The sequence below is a fragment of the Sinocyclocheilus anshuiensis genome, unplaced genomic scaffold (assembly GCF_001515605.1).
Source record: "Sinocyclocheilus anshuiensis isolate Anshui unplaced genomic scaffold, SAMN03320099.WGS_v1.1 scaffold1453, whole genome shotgun sequence".
NCBI classification, from domain to species: domain Eukaryota; kingdom Metazoa; phylum Chordata; class Actinopteri; order Cypriniformes; family Cyprinidae; genus Sinocyclocheilus; species Sinocyclocheilus anshuiensis.
The window spans coordinates 1,198,441-1,218,057 of record NW_015549558.1 but is presented as its reverse complement, the minus strand read 5'-3'; the positions used below and the strand labels follow the sequence as shown (position 1 = coordinate 1,218,057).

General features: G+C 35.8%; 2 protein-coding genes across 3 annotated transcripts in view; one reads left to right on the top strand and one right to left on the bottom strand.

The window, feature by feature from the left end:
• LOC107657059 (DNA (cytosine-5)-methyltransferase 3B-like) overlaps positions 1 to 19,617 on the bottom strand; it is a 67,450-nt gene that overhangs the window by 43,506 nt on the left and 4,327 nt on the right. Inside the window, exon 1 of one of the 2 annotated variants that reach the window (XM_016445066.1) lies at positions 1,380 to 1,576. The exons of the other annotated variant lie outside the window; for it this stretch is intronic. The gene's annotated coding sequence lies outside the window, so the exon portion shown is untranslated. Of the gene's footprint in view, positions 1 to 1,379; positions 1,577 to 19,617 lie in introns of those variants that run through there. 2 annotated transcript variants of the gene reach the window in all.
• On the top strand, positions 2,431 to 11,139 carry commd7 (COMM domain containing 7). The gene is made up of 9 exons (XM_016445068.1): positions 2,431 to 2,603; positions 4,463 to 4,516; positions 5,172 to 5,274; positions 6,487 to 6,543; positions 6,637 to 6,674; positions 8,354 to 8,444; positions 8,559 to 8,608; positions 10,845 to 10,893; positions 11,006 to 11,139. The coding sequence occupies exons 1-9, from the start codon at positions 2,520 to 2,522 to the stop codon at positions 11,080 to 11,082; spliced, it is 603 nt and encodes a 200-aa protein (XP_016300554.1). The 5' UTR covers positions 2,431 to 2,519; the 3' UTR covers positions 11,083 to 11,139.

Genomic DNA, 19,617 nt, shown 5'->3' with positions numbered 1-19,617 from the left:
CACCAATAAAAGCCGAGAGAAGGTCGCGTTATTCGAGCTGGGCTTGCCCTATATCGTTCTAACTTCAATGTGCAGTCTCATTGGTACTAAAGATTTGATTGAAGTCTGAGTCATTTCTATGCAGCAGCGCAAAACCAAAGTGACGGCGCGGCATTCCTTCGAGAGGCCCTGCGGGCACGGAGCGGGCGCTCCGCCGTACAGTCTACCAACGCCAATTAGCACGTTACCCTCGCTCAGATGCACGCTCGACTCAACCCACACTCACATTCACCCCGCTGCGGAATTCACCTGCACTCAGCGCCCCCTTATTTATTACACGCGCTCACTTTTCTATTGTTTTAAAGGGATAGCTCACCCAAAAATGAAAGTTCAGTCATCGTTTACTCAACCTCATGTTGGGCCATACCAAAATGAGCAGTTAGGCAGAATGACAGCCTCATTAGTTATTCACTTTCCTTATACAGAAACAAAAAATATGCAAGGAAATTGAACGACGACCGAGGCTGTCAGTTCCTCACATTTTGACTAACATCTCATTTTGTGTTCCACAGAAGCAAGTCCGTCGTAGGCTACGTGATGGGTGAGTAAACAATGACAGAACTTTCATTTTCGGTGAACTATAAATACATGGCAATACGCCTAAGTGAAAAGGACAGAAATATAAATCACTGTTTCCATTATTAATTATGTTGCAAAAGTGAGACGTTGTCAAAACAGTAAAAACTTTAATCCGCGTGAGGCGCGTTATAACACTTCTATGACGTCAACGAATTGAATAAACCGGTTTTATTCTAACAAAAATGATTTGAGAGCATTTACTTCATGGCCTTTAAGACATATTCAGAAAGTTCGCTTCTTTCTGGAAAAAAAAACTTAAACCACACAATTAAAAACATTGGTTTCAGTTACTTTTACCGACTATTATTTTTTAAATATGCGAGGAAAGCCCACTTTTTGTACGCTGCATCTTCACCAAACAAACATCTGGTTTTTCACGAGAACGCGGAAATCTTGGAATAATCGATTTTTTTAAGTCGAACGAAAATGTGCACAACACACTAAAGAACTCAGACCGGTGATGCATGAAAATGAGGAATAAATCTCCCATACTTCCCCACGCGTACATAATGAGCTATAAAACAAGCTTTCAGCACGCCTCAGCCATGCACGCTGCACAACCACACACTATTCCATGCTTTAACAACACGAAATTAATTAGTTACATATAGAATCTACAGGTTAAAGTAGCCTAACTAAAATAAAAGTAAGTTTGAGCAAGTAATCTATATCCTCAGACATGTGCGGTCATGCTGCACTTGAACTCTCCCCGAGAACGCGTCGCGCACTAGTGCTCCATGCAGAAGAGGTATGAAACTTACCTGTCTCTGGAGAAGTAGTGCTATTGCAAAAACGCAGAGTCTGAAGGTGCCGTTAGAGTAGTCCACTACCAAGGTGCCGAGGTATGTCACACTAATCTTTGCTGGTAAGCACGCCTTTAATCCCTGAGGGTGAATATGTAAATGCAGTCTCGTTCACAAGGACCGCTCGGTTTTACGCCTCTACACTCAGGCGTGACTTTTCCCGGGTCTCGAATCGCACTCCCACTGAATAAAAGCTACTTTTACCTCCTACTGTTGAACCTTTTCTCGGTTATGAGATGCCACGTTCTGTGAGACTCTATTTTGTGCATATAAAATATGACTGTTTTTACTTTTCCTTACAGAAATATTTTTTGTATGCTTCCTGGTTTGCTTGCCACACATTTTTCTATATGCAGGCTATAATGTTGGGAATTATTAAAAATCTACTATTAGAATGTTGTACCATCTTTAATATAATATTGTAGGCTATACAATATTATATATTGTCACACAGACATTTTACAGCATGGGGGAGTGACCGACAATGAGTGTGCCCAATTTATGAGAAAAAGATTTTTAAAAATTGGTAAAAATCGTGTCTGCTTTTTTTTATAGCAAGTAATCCATGACCTCAAGTAAACTAACAAGCACAGTTTATAGCATTGCATTAGGATTTGCCAAAGTAATGTTGTTATCTTTTATATGTTGTTTACATGCTAGATTCAAACTGTACAAATATAAGCAACATTTTGAAGAAAAACGTGAAATTTTATTATTTGACTCTTGATGTTTTGGGAAATAACATTAAATTAGTTGTTTTAGATATTTTTATATTTCTGCCTATTTAAGGGTTAATTTCATGGAAGTTTTTCGGCACATATTTGATGTAACTAGTAATAAAACAAGATTAATCATCTACTTTTTGCAAAGAAAATAATATTGAAGTATCTTCTCTTCTATGATAATTAAATGAATGCATACAAACATCCAGATTATCACTGCACTACAAAATCTCATGATCACATGTGCTCAGGGCGCTGAAGGATGAGAATGACGAAAGTGCGGATCGTTAAATCGTTGGACTCGATGGGCAGCGGAAGTGTGGAAGCAGATGTCACACTCACAGCGCAGTAGCAACAGCGGAGCTGCGGAGAAACAATGTTGCAGTTGCATTTCACGAATGATACATTACCTGACAATGTCTGCACTGACTTTCAGAATCTGAATAAATTCAGTGAACAGGTAGGAGTCCAGTATGCTGCGAACGGAAAGTGGGAATTATGATACTAATGAATGAGTTTAGTGTATCTGTGATCAACAGATGTTGTGTATAATTGAGTTCGATGTAAATAAACGGGTCTGGTGATCATCTCGCCTTCAGAAAAAAGTCGCTCTAGTGTGTATAACGTTTAGTTACATGATATTACCATAACACTTAGCATTAGCACACTAAGCTGGGCTCCTGTAGTGATGTAGAGGATTTCAGGCGTAAAAACGTACCTTACTGGTCAAAAGTTTGGGATCAGAACGTTTTTTAATGTTTTTTACAGGAGTTTCTTATGCTCATCAAGGCTGCATTTATTTGATCAAAAATACAGGAAAAATGTTATATTGAGAAATATTATTATGATGTAAAATATTGTTTTTCTATTTTAATATACATTCAACTCTAGTTTATTCCTGTGATGCAAAGCTGAATTTTCAGCATCATTACTCCAGTCTTCAGTGTCACATGATCCTTCAGAAATCATTCTAATATGCTGATTTATTATCAGTGCTGGAAATTGTTGCTGCTTAATCTTTTTTTGGAACCTGTGATCATTTTTTTCAGGATTCTTTGATGAATAAAAAAGAGCATTTATTTAAAATAGAAATATTTTCTAACAATATACTCTACCGTTCAAAAGTTTGGGGTCAGTGAATTTTTATCCTTTCTTTTTTTGAAAGAAATTAAAACTTTTATTCAGCAAGGATGTGTTAAATTTATACGAAGTGATAGCTATTAGATAGATTGTTAGAAAAGATTTATATTTTGAATAAATGCTGTTCTTTTTAACTTTTTATTCATCAAAGAATCCTGAAAAATGTATCGCAGTTTCCAAAAAAAATATCTAAAAAACATTACAAGTCTTACTGATCCCAAACTTTTGACCGGTAGTGTATATTTAGTATATTTTGACGTCATAAAATTGTATCATGCAGTTTTGTCCTTTATATAAAAGTGTTCTCGTTTCAGACTTGCCTCTCCAGCAGGAAATTGATAAAAGGCACTCTTATTGGTTTGCAGTGAATGTTTAAGGAAACAGCTTTTTTAAAATAAATATAATAATAAATATAATGGACCTTATCATAGACACATTTATACTTTTGTGTGTGTGTGTGTGTGTGTATATATATATATATATATATATATATATGTGTATGTATGTGTGTGTGTGTGTGTGTCTATGTACAGTATACACACACACACATATGCAACATACAGCAACATGCAGTACACTACTAGTAAAGTGTGAACACAGTTGACTAAATTTATGTTTCTCATGATTTTTAAATCCTTTTTATCTAAAGATGTCATGCTTAAATGCTTTATTATTTTGCTAATAAATAATTTAATTAATGTATTGAATTGTATGTATTTATTTATGTATTGCAAAACTAATATTTAAATATTTTTAATGGATGAAAAACTCAGGAAGTGCAGTCAACAAGACCGTTGAATCGTTGGGAACTTATTCAGTACTGTTTAAATGCATCCCAAGATGCACCTCATAAAGTTGGTCGGTGGAAATTTGTAGAACCTAAAATATATAAGGTAGCTTTATTTAATGTTTATTTTTAATAATTTATTTTTCCATATTTCCATTTGTTTATTTCATAATTTTGTGGACCGTTATTATAAAATATGGAAATAGTGATGATAAAGAATGAGTTGTAGTATCCAAACTTTGGACTGGTGGTAGTGTCTGCATGTTTCTCTGCTACTTAAAAGGAGGTCTGTATTGATATATTTTATTTTCTGCTTTTCACCTAGATAGTGCACATATGCTACCTTCATTCAATGCCAGTCACTCAGCTTTACTTTTTTCCTCCCATTGCAGCAGTTTGTGAGTCTGACAGAGATCTTATACCAGTTCCTTCTAGAACCCAAAGAGGTGAGTCAACGCTCCCAGATTACTTCTCTGGAAAGCCATTTCTGTGTGTTGAATCATTGCCAGGAAATGCATGAAAAGATAAAATATGTACCTTGAATGCATTACAAGTGTCTTTGGATAAAAGTGTCCACAAATACATGAACCAAAAAAAAAAAAAAACAGTTAAAGGAATGGTTCATCCAAAACTGAAAATGTACTCACCCTCAGGCCATCTAAGACGTAGATGAGTTTGTTTCTTCATCAGAATAGATTTGGATAAATTTAGCATTACATCACTTGCTCACCAATGGATCCTCTGCAGTGAATGGGTGCCGTTAAAATGAGAGGCCGAACAGCTGATAAAAACATTACAATAATTCACAAGTAATCCACATGACTCCAGTCTATCAATTGATGTCTTGTGAAGTGAAAAGCTGTGTGTTTGTAAGAAACAAATCCATCCTTTAGACATTTTTAACTACAAAACAATGCTTCCGGCTAAAATATGAATCCTACATCCATAATATTGCATTCTCCAGGGTAAGTTGTCTTGTCTGAATTAGGACCGGTAAAGAAAGATATATTATGTGAATGTTTATTGTGATAACTTATATTGTGAAAATCAACAGGATTTACACACAAGTAAATGTTACATATTGTGCTTCTTCCTCATCAGTCAGAGCAGTGCTTGCGTCAGTTGACAGAGTTTGCTGGAGAGAATGGGATAAGTGCAGGACCACTGAGGGCTCTGATGAAGAGTGTCCTCCTCCTACCTCATGGTAAAACCTTCAGGACCCTCATCTTGAACAAATCGACCACCTTTATCTGAAATTTCACAAATGAATAATGCAGTCCCCTTCCCCTGGTGATAACATCAAATGTAGACGTTTAGCCTGACACCAGCACTGATCTAAACATGCTATGATCCTAATCTCAGTGAGTGATTGTTCAGTTTATTTTACACCAAATTGCTGCATTATGCGTCTAGAGGATCCTAACATATGCAAATAGCCCTTGTTGCAAATTGCCCTGGGGAATCTGGACCTAATGTCACACGTAGACTGGCCGACCCTACCAATCAGTATGCATAGTATGCTGCTACATTTGCATGCAGTGACTATCCTGCTACCTGTGCTTTTAGTCATTAGAATGAAGAGGAACATGTGAAATTACTAATCATACTGATGAGAAAAAATGATGGGGAAAAAGTGGTGGTGTAGAATAATATGTATCAGAGAAATCAGACAAAGATGTAAAAAACGTATAGTCTACTGTATTTCAAAACCTAGTGAGGTGCCTACGTAGGCAGCATAAGTGCACTCTCGATGTAAAGACTCTTTCAAAAGGTAGGAAACTTAAATCCAAAATCAAATTTTAGCCAAATTCTCTAAGGCATCAATATCAATGCAACTCTTATATCTCAATTGGGACATCCACACAAAAAAAATACACTTTAGTATTTAAAACAATATAGAAAATCGTGGGAAAAGTCGCACATGAGATCTTCAATCATCTGATGACAGCTCATCATTGTGCTTGTGCAATGCGATAAGCAATGACAAGTCAAGAGATTGTTTCAGTCTTTGCTCTCAGAAATGGGAAAATGGGAAATGGGAAAATCTTGTATCCCTATTATGACACAACAAAATGAGGTACTCCAGTTGTTTAAAAATTTTTTAATTATGCAGAACTTGAAGACAGATTAGTGATTTTTTTAAATAAAAGTCAAACAAGTGTTCTAATATATCTTATAGATATATAAAAATATTCATCTTTTTTTTACGTGTTGCATCAGTATTTCGTATGGTTAGTGATTTGAATGATGCATTGATCCATATCAATGTATTGTTACAACCCTATTTAGTGTTCCCAATTAGTACATTATCAAGGTATCATATCAGTTAGAATGCTGCCTACTTAGTATACTAGGCTTTGGAACAGAGATATAATGTGCATATAGAAGCAATGCAAATGTCTTCCTCCCTTCTCAGGTGCTTTAAAAAGAAACCTAACAGCTGAACAGGTGAAGGCAGACTTGCTCTCATTAGGTACCATCTTTCTTCACTCCCATCATCTGTACCCATTTGATTATATTTGTCATGAGTCTGTATTTAACATTGTGATCTATTGCTTAATTACAGGATTAAATGAGGACAAGGCCAGTCATTTTTCTGACCAGGTTTGTCTTAACATAGTCATTTTGGTGTTTTAGTTGTTTCCATGATTATATAATAAATAAAAGGAAAACAGATAGAATAGAAAAAGAATAGAGTAAGCTAGTGTTAGAGGCCTATTTTTTGCTTTTGTTAATTGTATAATAAATAAAAAGAAAACATACAAATGCAAAATAATTAGAGAATACAATGCAAAAAGATTAGAGAAGCTAGTGTTTTTTTTTTTAAAGAAAACAAGCAGTTAGTAAATGAATAGAGTGCAAGTCTAAAAGGGGCAAGTTTTATTTAAATTTTATTTAAATTAGAACAGAGAGTGCTAGAGTTAGAAGGTCAAATAAAGATGGAACAGAGAGTTCATGTGTTAGAGGGTCACGTCAACAAAGATAAAATAGAATTAGAATAGAGTGTGCTAGAGTTAGAGGGTCAAATAAAGATGGAAGAGATTGTGTTTTAGTCATTTCTTGAAGATGGCTAAGGACTCAGCTGCTCGGATTGAGTTGGGCAGGTCAGTCCGCCAGGAGGGAACATTTAATTTAAAAGTCTGTGAAAGTGATTTTGTGCCTCTTTGGGATGGCACAATAAAGCGACGTTCACTTGCAGAATGCAAGCTTCTAGAGGGCACATAACTCTGAAGTAATGAATTTAGGTAAAGGGGTGCAGAGCCAGTGGTGGTTTTGTAGGCAAACATTAATGCCTTGAATTTTATGCGAGCAGCTATTGGTAGCCAGTGCAAATTGATAAACAGAGGTGTGACGTGCATCATTTTTGGCTCAATAAAAATTCATCTTGATGCGGTGTTCTGGATTAATTGTAAAGGTTTGATAGAAGTGGCTGGAAGACCTGCCAAGAGAGCATTGCAATAGTCCAGCCTGGACAGAACAAGAGCTTGAACAAGGAGTTGTGAAGCATGTTCCGAAAGAAAGGGCCTGATCTTCTTGATGTTGAATAAAGCAAATCTGCAGGACTGGGCAGTTTTAGCAATGTGGTCTGAGAAAGTCAGCTGATCATCAATCATAACTCCAAGGTTTCTGGCTGTTTTTTATGGTTGATGTGCCTAATCTGTAGACAGAGAAGAGAAGTGGTCCAAGAACTGAGCTCTGAGGCACCCCAGTAGTTAGATGTTGCGAATTGGACACCTCACCCCTCCAAGATATCTTGAAGGACCTATCTGAGAGGTAAGACTAAAACCACTGGAGTGCGGTTCCTGAGATGCCCTTTGCCAGTAGGGTAGGAGAAATGGCTTGAAGGAGATGAGATGGAATAGGATCAAGCGGACAAGTAGTAGGATGATTAGAAAGGATGAGTTTGGAGACTTCTGTCTCAGAGAGTGAAGAGAAGGATGTGAACGAGTGTATGTTTACTGGTAAGATGTGCTTGACAGATTGTGGTGTGGAAAATTGTGCACTGATGGTTTTAAATTTATTTATGAAGAATGTGGCAAAGTCGTCAGTTGTTAGAGTTGATGAAGGAGGGGGAGGAGGAGGACAAAGGAGGGAGGAAAATGTTTTAAAGAGCATGCGAGAGTTAGACGAATTGTTAATTTAGGTATGATAGTATGTCCTTTTAGCAGTGGTGACATTAGCGGAGAAGGAAGAGAGGAGAGACTGATACACATTAATGCATGTTTTTTGTGGATGGGCATGACTGTAAGACTCAGCATGTCTACATCTTCCATTTATTTCAGTGGAGAATCCACTACCCTGTTTTGTCCAGACTGGCCATGGGACAGACACTAATGGTCAACCAACTTGTTGACATGGAGTGGAAATTTGGTGGTAAGCAATGGATTAACACTAGTATGTAAATCTATATTAACTACAGTGCAAATAAGAATATAAATAATGTGATTAAATAATATGCGAGTAATTTAAATGCATAATTCTTTGCAGTTACTGTTGGTACAAGTGAGCTGCAAAAGACCGGAAACATTTTTCTACAGGTAAACCTGTATTTAATTTTTTAAAAGTCAGTGCAAACATTCATCAAGAGATTGATTTTAAAATACATGATTTTGAATCAGATTTTAAGGTTGGATTGTGCTAAACAACTTTTGCAGAAAAAAGTCAGTTCCAGTCTGCAGATTTTGGACAGTCGGATTTAACAGATTTCATAGAAAATTGAGTAGGCTATGATGGGCAAAACATTTTTTTTTTTTTAGCTTCAGACTATGATTCCATCAAGTCGGAGGATAAAACATGTTTGATATTTTGAGCCAATTTTAGAACACACATTGTTTTTATTTGTCATGCGCTTACTAGCAATGAGACGCTTGTTTCTGAACGAGAGTTTGTCTCAGTCTTTCAGTGTATGATGCCCAGTTTTTCTCTGTACCATTTATGGATGATGCCTAGAGACAATTGTTGACTTGACTGCACAGACACTATTGGAAGAGAACTGAACTGAGTTGAACGATTACATAACTGAATCAACAATAAACTGACTTTAACTGATAAACTGACTATTGTCCTCTTGCATTATCAGCACAAGTTTTTCCTGTTTACCACTGTAAAGCTGCTTTGGCTCAGTCTGTATTGAATAAAGGGCTGTATAAATAAAGATTACTTGACTTGACTAGTGTTTTAAAAATTAATTCAGATTTAAAAAGTTGTGTATAATCCAGCCTTTAAAATTATTAACCCAATCCTTAAGTGAGTGAAGAAATTTAACAGAACCTGAGAGTTTATAGATTTATACATCATCGTTTCACAGCATAATATCTTTCCTGTGTATTTAAAGGGACACAAAAATGAAAATTCTCTCATCATTTACTCACCCTCATGCTGTCCCACATGTATATGTTTTTCTTTTTTCAGATGAACATAAGTGAGGATGTTTAGAAAAATAAGAAATTTCTTTGGAAATGTAACCCATCATAAGTCCATATATGTGACCCTGGACCACAAAACCTGTCTTAAGTCGCTGGGGTATATTTGTAGCGATAGCCAAAAATGCATTGTATGGGTCAAAATTATAGATTTTTCTTTTATGCCAAAAATCATTAGGATATTAAGTAAAGATCATGTTCCATGAAGATATTTTGTAAATTTCCTACTGTAAATATATTAAAACTTAATTTTTGATTAGTAATATGCATTGCTAAGAGCTTCATTTGGACAACTTTAAAGGCAATTTTCTCAATATTTAGATTTTTTTTTTGCACCCTCAGATTCCAGATTTTCAAATAGTTGTATCTCGGCCAAATATTGTCCTATCCTAAAAAACAATACATCAATGGAAAGCTTATTTATTCAGCTTTCAGATTATTTATAAATCTCAATTTCGAAAAATTGACCCATATGACTGGTTTTGTGGTCCAGGGTCACATATTGTGTATGGGACCTCCAAAGTTAGCACGACGGTAATCCATAACCCAATTTCATCTGAAGGAAAATGATAGCTGTGTACAAGAAAAATACTAATATATTAAAACTTTTTTTTTTTTTTTACCAGGTGACTAATTATTGAGAGAATTTTTATTTTTGGGTGGGTATCTCTTCAAATAAATGAGATGGTGATTAGTACAGTAGCCTAATAGTTAAGTACCTAAGTACATTTAGACTCTTGCAGCACAGAGCCAGAAGTTTTATTTATATAAAAAAAATGAGAGATGAGGCAGGAAATGATAGAGAAAGATTCTTGCCGACTTAATGAGAACCTTAGCACATGCACTAACCAGAATCATGAGAGACCGCATGATCACAATCATACTTTGTTGCGTCTGAATCCGTGCACTCTTAACAAAACACTCAAGTCTAAGGGATTGATGGTGTCTTTGGTGTGCTATTAGTCGTCTTAAAAGAAAATGCATTTTCTTAATGGCAGGTAACTGTCAAAGTAAATAATTGTCATCATCTTCCTCCTTTATATTTTAAAATTACCTACCATCTCCTTTTATCCCAGCTAAAATATAAATATTGTCAGTTTCTAATTACAATTACAATTGACTGCACTCTGACATAAAGAAAATACCTTTTCTCTGGCATATAATGCTAGTCATATTATACCCATGGTGGGGAATATGTGACTAATGTTAGTATGTTGTATTTGCAGAAGCAATCTAATGTTTCCTTCAGTAATCAAACTCTTGATCTGTAACCTCTGTCTGCTTTAGGCACTGCTGGAGTTATAAGACAGAGAGGCTCATCATTCATTCAACTTTTTTGTTCTTTTCACAGCTAAAACTGGTGATCAGAAAAGGAAACAAGACAGAAAATGTGTACATGGGTAAATTTACTTCAAATCCATTGTCTAAGTTGTAACATACTCTACATGATTCAGCGTTTTCATTACACACTCAGTCTCATTTTGTTTGTATCTTTGTATCTCTCCACATTAGAGCTGACTTTACCTCAGTTCTATAACTTCCTTCATGAGATGGAGCGCGCCAAAGCCTGTATGGATTGTTTCAGTTAACTGAGGTCATTGTAATCAGAGTTTTCCTCTTTGCCTGTTAATCAGTAAATAATTGTAATGATGTTCCCATACTCACAAAATGTTTCAACTTTAATAATTATAATTCACTAATCTTATTCAGTTGTGTGTTTGTTTGCACCCTTGTACGTGTGTTTTTGTTTGGGACAAAGATGACCTTCCACATTGATGCTCTTTATTGATCTTCTGTTTATTAAACCTTTGATAAATTTCTTCTGCCGTGGTTTTTATTAATATCAGCATACGGTATGTGCTTTTTGTACTTTGTTCACTAATAATATATTTTAAATAATAAGCCACTACTTAAGACATTTTTAATCAAACCATTTGCTTACTGTATAAATAATATCATTAATACAGTACAAACACTAATAAAATTCATATATTTGTGGAAGAATACAGAACATAATTATCAGCCAAATTTGTAGTAATAAATTGAGGAATTTTGACTACTGCTAGTAGGTCTACAGAAACATATTCATTTTTCTGTAAGCAGACATTTGAAAAGTGTTTGCCTTTATCAAAGGCTGTCATGCTTTACACCGATTCAGACTGATGTAATGAATTTACTCTGTGTCAAAATATGAGTTCTCTATTACAGTGGTTCCCAACCCTGGTCCTGGAGGCACCCCAACACTGCACAATTTGTATCTCTCCTTAATCAAACACACCTGATTCAGGTCATCAGCTCATTAGTAGAGACTCCAAGACCTGAAACTGGTGCGTCAGAGAAAGAAGACATGCAAAATGTGCAGTGTTGGGGTGCCTCCAGGACCAGGGTTGGGAACCACTGCTCTTTTAGATGGTATTTGTGTCCTGGAGCAACATAATATCAAGACTGACAATATCAAAGAACACACCCAGAGGCTGTGTAGAAAAATCTTCCAGTTGATTTGTCCTTACACATGTCATTGTTTCCCTTTTTTTGAGCAGTACTCTTAATTCTGAAAAATCTGTTTCATTTAGTCTCAATTCCATGCTTTAATTTTCTCAGTTATTGACTGACACTCTTCTGTCTGCATGTCAGAACGTGCAGGTTATCAGTCATTAGCACCAGGTTCTCCACAACTTGTGATGGGTGACACTCGTTCGGCTGCTCCTCAAATGGTTAACACGCATGACAATTCATAACTGTGTTATATTTTGGCAATTTGGTGGCGAACTCCTATAATTTCATTCAATCTCCTTACACCCCACTGAGAGTTAGGTTTGGAGGTGGACGTCCATTCTTAGTTTTTTCCCCCAATATTCAGATTTTTATACAAATCAAATCAAACGAGTTCATTTGAAAACTCCAACTGTTTTCTGATGAGATAGTTGTAACAGTTCTCCCAGGTCAAAGTTGATATCATTACTTGTAGAGGGGATTCACATTCACATTGATGGCAGCTTTACACCAGTGGCTCCTCGAACAAGTGCAACTTGCAAGCACCAAATGTTTAAACCTGCGGTTCCTAATGCAACAAGACAAACATCAGTACACTCCTAAAAAATGAAGGTTCCGAAAGGGGGTTTTCACAGTGATGGCATATATTAAGAAGAACCATTTAAAAAAACTTTTCACTATAAAGAATCTTTTATGGAATGACGAGTTTTCATAGATGTTAAAGATTCTCCATGAAACCATAGATGCCAATAAAGAACTATTATTTTTGTGTGTAGGGTAAAACTAACCCATCTAATCCAAGTTTACATTCCCTACTAGTAGGTGAACAATTCAGTGCTTGGTGAACATTATCACAATGACAGGAAGAGCCGAGATCAATGAATCAAAAAGCAACATTGCTATGAACGCTTGGTTGTCACAAGCCAGTTATCCCTTGGTAACTTTTTGGACACCTCCTTTTTAAAACCCATAAGCCAGAAGCATTGTGCGGCTCCGCTTTCATCGTCAATTTTCACCTCTTCTTTTCATTCTGTAAAAACGACCTTTATATACATAAAATAATCCCAATATGAAAATCTGGGGTGAATTTTAGGACTCTGCCATAAAAAAAAAACACGTTCTAGCTGTTGCTATGACATACATGCTCTTTATGAACAGTTTATCAGATGACTCGCATATTTGCAGGAGGAAGCTTAAAACCATTGTTACTTTCTCTAGGAGCGACTGTCATACTAGCATTATAAGTATCTGCTTGCTCACTATGGCAGGTCATGAAGCTGATATAAAACGCTAAACTTTTCTAAAAAAACAATCTCATCCTAACTGTAGTACATGGTAGTTTATGGAGCATCATGCTTTGCATTTACTAACTAAACAAACAGTTCAGGACAATGATCCTAAGTAGTCTTTCACAAGTTCACACCTACACGTAATCAGATATGGTAACATATGCATATCTGGCATGCTGTCTGAGGGGAGAGCTCCGAGTTTGGAATTCGGCCCGAACCCAAAGTACTCCCCGCCCCCATATCCCAGGCTGGGATAAGAACCAGCCAAGAGTGAGGTGGTGGGGTGGCAGAGGGATGCTGCAGAACTATCAAGGGACCATGTGAGGGACGGCTATAAAAACAGGCAAGTAATTTAATATCTCAGTGGTCAAAACAGAAAAAAAAATCCCTGTTTTACGAGGGCCATAGGGTCTGAGGCATTCAAACCCATTGTCCCAACCAGTAAGAATACAGTCACCTTTAGCTGGCAAGCTAAAAAGCAAGCAATTCACTGAGGACAGAACAAAAACATCTTGACTATGAAGTCTAAATAGCTTGAAGCAGGTTTGTGAAATAAAATGGAATGTAACACCCATCATTACTACTAAATGTTACCAAGACTCAAGTTTTTATCAAGAAAGATGTGAATAATCTATTGTGTGTGCTGTGTTAAAATGTTTACAGTCCATTAGTCCTCATATTAATGGTCATATTAGTTAAATGAGACTAATGCATAAAATTTGAGATAATTGTCAATGAGAGCATACAAAAAAGCAAAGAAATATAAAAGTAAAGGGATAAACCATTTAAACCTTTATGGATGTCTTTGTCTCATTTAACACCTGTGTAAAACTTGTTTCAACAAGCACTTCTGAAGATGGGAGAGCTGGGGGAGAAAGTAGATGTCATTTAACAAAGAAAATAAATGATTTTTTTATTCAAATCTGTTTTTTACATTCACAATGTGACTTGCTATGACATAAATATGCTTTGGAAGAAAAGGGCAAATCAGTTCAAATCAGTTCTCAAGTTGTGTCAGTTAAAATCAAATTACACTCTGTAAGAGTGTTGACGTATGAAAAACTGTAGCCTACGTTCATCGCAACGTAAGAGCAAAATCCTTCATTAACTGAAAACTGCCAACTGTCTGCTGTACAAAGATAATGCAAAATTCTTGCTCTTTTTGCGCAATAGGGTAGATAATAGGTGTTCAAAATGATCAAACACATAAAACACCATCTGATATTTTCATCAATTGAATTTGAACTGTTTAAAGTTAAATCTAAAGTTAAACATCTTTGGAATCAGCAATGACATTATTTGCTACATATACGTTTCAGTAACTGTACTCTTTGTACTACAATAATTCTCTTTACAAACAGATTGAACATATTGTGAAATACTATTAGCTTTTGTTTGACTCTGACTTAAGAAGTGAAAAGCTTCTGGCAGTGAACTGTTGCCATGAATCCATCAGCAATAAATATGAGTGAATACAGCGAAAATACGTGTATGATGTTAAATAGACTCCGTCAGAATAAATCCCAATCCTGAGATTCTTTGATTTTTACATTTCTACCTCTCCAGGCCAGTCATGCTTGTTCACACCTGCCATGCACTAAGCACCTGGTGTGTGTGTGAGAGGTATGTGCATAACGGAACGTAGAGAAAGGTATAGGGGAAAGTTACTGTTACTCTAGACAGCAAAAAGAGGAAGTTAAATTCCCATGAGAATTTACTAGACACCCTAAAGCAAATCTCCAAACATCTGCTATGCACTTCTGGCAAGTTATGAGATAAAAAAAAAAATGTCATTGTCCACTGTGTATGTATAGGTGCACGTTCTGAGAGAGAAAAAAATGTGGACAGTTTTCTGTGGAAGTATTTATGGGCAGTTAATGTGTAAATCATTAAAAGTGCACAAAGACGTTGAAGCTTTTGAAACAATCTTTTCAAGTACATATTATATGTTTTGTGTATGAAATCATTGTAAACCAAAATTATATTTGTCTTACCAAGTCTGAAATAACAGTTAACATACAATAAATTGCTTTGACTCACTGTGCACGAGACTGATCGAAATACTTTTTTTTTTTTTAAACATGCACAGATTAATTGTTTTACAATAAAATCTATAATATACATTTAGAAAATAATAGGGTGCATTTTCATTTCATACTGACTTTAAGTGTATTCTTTCTCTAAAAAGTTTCCATTTATTCCCAGGAATCTTTAATCATTGAAATTAATCTTGTGAAAATGATCTTCTGAAACTTTAGCTGCTATTGTCTTTTTGTACTTTTTGGGCCAAATAATAGACATCCAATAGTGAGGAGGTCATTGAAGAATGTGGGATTTTTTTAAGGATTTTTTTTATTTTTTGCCAATTGTGTTCTGCTTTTAATCTGGACTAGCACTTTTTCTTTTTACTAATGTCTGAGGCAGAGAAAATGGCCAGAGGACATCATGAATGTTAAAAACAATCCATATAAAACACACTTAAACACAATAAACTTTCATTCAGAGCAGTTGTTCCTACCAGTAAAAATATAGTACTCAGAGCAGTGTAAAATCAAGATGGAATCAGAACTGACCCTATTTACTTTCTTAATGCATGTTTATAGTCTTATTACCTTTGGCCCAGTTGTGTAGCAATTAAAAAAAAAATGTATTCTATTGTCTGTAATTTATCAAAATGTAGGCTAACCTGCTCTTCCTCTAAAACAACTCACATTCATAAATCAATAATACATATTATTTATAATTAAATTAGATTTTATATATAGTATTTGTTTTGAATTAGATTTTCTTTTCATATTTTCAGTTTTTAATATTTCTATTTAGTTATATTTATGTAATTTATATTTATGTAGTTAACAATAGCAACACTGAAAAATATGTCACATTACAGAGGAAAAATGTATTGTGAAATGTGTCTTTCACTGACTTCAACACATTTTATTATATTTAAATCCATTCCGCAGTTCTTCTCACAAAAATCACCACAGAAAATGCTAAGAGGGAAAAAAAAGTCCACAAATAAGCACAGTGAGAAATGGAGCTGAAATAGTTGCTCAGAAAGGAAGAAGAGGGTTTAGCACTTCATCAGCCACATACAGGGGCTCAGTGGGCTGAACACCAGGATACTGATACTCATCCCACACACACACACACACACACACACACACACACACACACATTTCCTGCCATGAACCTCTCAGAGGCGCAGTTTCAAACAGGAAACAAGGCCAGTATGGTTCCTACAGTCTTCCTCTTTCATATACGGCCCTGTTGACATAGGCGTAGCTTGACGTTTGAGTTTGGGGGGGCCAAACCGAACCGGTGGATTTGGTCAGACGTACTTTTAAACACATTTTAGTTTTGCTATAGTAAATCTACATATTCACTTTTACATGTATTATTAACTGCATTATATGCATTTTTACTTCATAGAAAAAACTTTATAAATAAATATTTAGTAAAATTCTTAAATCGCTATGGGGGAGCCAGGCCCCCCTGGCCCCCCCACAAGCTACGCCCATGCCTGTTGACCCCATCTGCGTTTCTCACAGACATGAGCACACTTTCATTCAGACTGTTCCTTTCACTCTGTCCTGTTCTCATGAACGCGTACACACACACTCCTCAGCCTTTCGTCAACTGGAGAATAATTGATGGTTTCTTTTTTAAGTTGCTCTGGGGTGCAGACCACAGACATCACTGTGTCGTGTAGATTGGGCTGTGGTGCACAGGGGGATTTCCTGCAGTATTTCACCCCAGGCACTGCGGCCCTAATCTGGGCAGGACAGACGGCCTGCACAGGCCGCTTTGAAGGAAGAAGGGCCTCAACTTGTATGCCTTGAGAAAGTGTGATCTGCATCCTGAATATTAACACGTGCAGTAGAGATATGCAGGTGCACTGTGTTTATTTGCTTTTGTGCATTCTTTAAAATCACACAATCATGTGATTTGATATAAAAGAGAGAAAAAAATCTTGTATGTCTATTTCTGCATTATTCTAACTCTCATCTATTGTTTGCTCTTGTTACTTAGTTACCACTCACCTGGGTTCCAGCCTCTCTCATCGCCCTGGCAACCGAGCCATCCCATTGCTTCCCCTCCACTAGCATGCCGGGCCTGTCCCAAGGCTGACCCCTCCCCCTCTCTTCTCTCCTCACCCTCCCCCTCCCCACAGCCTCATGCAGTAGTCAGGGGGGTAGGGCACAAAAATACTGCCAATGCCAACATGCACCTTTCTTTTGTTACCATCTCTTCTGAGAGAATTATTCCCTCAGAGTGAGAATTAATTCACTCAACGGCATTTTATGCTGTTAGGAACTAAGAATTGATTAAAACTACAAACACTTAGCCATTAGAAGACTTTGCTCCTTTACTATGGAGATAAATGTGGAGCTAATATTATGCATAATCAAAAGTAATAATATACAATATATTGTATACTTTGGTATAATATAGTGTACATAATATATTTTAATGATAATGATAAAAGCATAACCAACACCTCATAATATAATATGTATTACCCACACTTTAATATTTTATTATATGGAAAGGTTTCATTGTTCCCGCCATGTTCAATTTCAATCCCAGAACATGCATTTAGTTCTATTACAATAATATAATATGATAAACCATACAATGTAAATTTACACTTATCAATAGATATTTTATTTTATTTATTTATGCTGGTGGGAACTAAGAAATGCAAGGTGAATCATATATATAATTATACCTCAAATGTTATATCAATATATATATATATATATATATATATATGAGGTGTGGATTATGTTTTTATATTATTATTATTATTATTATTATATTCTGTATACTAAACCGAAATATAGAATATATTGTGTATACATGTTTTTATCATATAATAATAAATTAGTATAGTATTTAATATACTATATGCAAAGTATGCACATATTATAATATGGTGAATGCAAGCATGTATAATTCACACTACAGTGCCATCCCTAAACAGAGGGCTTTTGTTCCTGCTCATGATCAATTTGAATTCCACATCTGATTAATTGCAGTTTGGTGCATTAGACACTAGAGGTCAGCATTGGCTATAATGTTCATTTAGAAGTATGAGTCTCATTAGTAAAGTGTCTTGCTGAAACAAGACCCTAGAAAAGAAAGAAAGGGCAAATCAGGGTGAAGAAAATGAAGGGTAGATTACAAAAGATGGAGCTGGAGTAAAGGATGTGCACATGGAAGAGGATGGAGAGACAGGCTAATTTAAGTTGTGAGAAAAGGGTCACAAGGTGAGGCCAAGGGCATCACTACTGCCAGCACAGTGCTGAAGCACTTCAAACGAGACTAAAAACATTTCCTGCAGTGATGACCTGCTCAGACTAACCTACGCCTGTACAGAAAAGAAGTAAAAAGAAAGAAAGAAAATAAATAAATTTCTGTCTATCCTCTCAAACATTCAGGAGAATAACTGGGCAGAGAAGAAGGAAAACAGGGACAAAAAAGGGAGGGGAGGAGAATCAACATGAACCCCAAACAAAAGAACTGGCTTTGAGAGAGTCCCTGAACGACTGATTCCTCCATCTAACAGTGATTCTCGGACATTGTCTGTAAACCCCTTGATGCAGGCATGTTGTTAGGGCGGTAACATGCTAGCTTCACCTCAGGGCACATACTGAAGGCAGGTAAGGGGCAAATATCAGACAAATAAAGAAAGGACCGATAAACTGACCAAGTGTGAAAATGAAAAGCTGAAGTCTTTAATTGTGGGTGAGCCAAAAAGAGAGATGTGTTTATTAGTGGATATTTATAGATATTTCTGAGTGGGTGTTTCCATAAATGGATCTCAAATCTACATCATTATATCTGACATGTTATATTGAAATGAACAGAAATTTAGTCTCCATTCATGCTAGCCCTCATTACGTATATATATATATATATATATATATATACACACACACACACACACACACACACCATATGTTATTTTTTTCTTGATCAGGTTATCCTCACGTTTGTATATATGTGTGGATTAAAGTCATAAAAATATTGCAAACCATAACAATGTACAAAATATAGTTTATCATCAGCTACGTAATATATTTGTAGACAATAGGTTATTGTAGATAAAATATTGAAAAAATTGAGAGGACACTTAGAATAATGTGTTCAAAATGTCAACCACAGAAGACAATGATATACAATGCTGGTCACATGGTGTTTTGGTAAACCATTTTTTGAGTTAGTAGCATAGTTGACAACTTTTGCGAGCATTATAAAATATTTTGCGCAAAATAAAATGTTTCCTTAAATTCAATTTAGTATCATTTTAGATTAGATTTAGAAATCTAAAAAAAA

Excerpts from the sequence above, each read along its gene's own strand:
- commd7 (XM_016445068.1), top strand. The coding sequence starts at position 2,520 with ATGTTGCAGTTGCATTTCACGAATGATACATTACCTGACAATGTCTGC. Across the intron at positions 4,517-5,171 it reads TCCTTCTAGAACCCAAAGAG|TCAGAGCAGTGCTTGCGTCA; the intron begins GTGAGTCAACGC and ends CTTCCTCATCAG. Across the intron at positions 6,544-6,636 it reads GGCAGACTTGCTCTCATTAG|GATTAAATGAGGACAAGGCC; the intron begins GTACCATCTTTC and ends GCTTAATTACAG.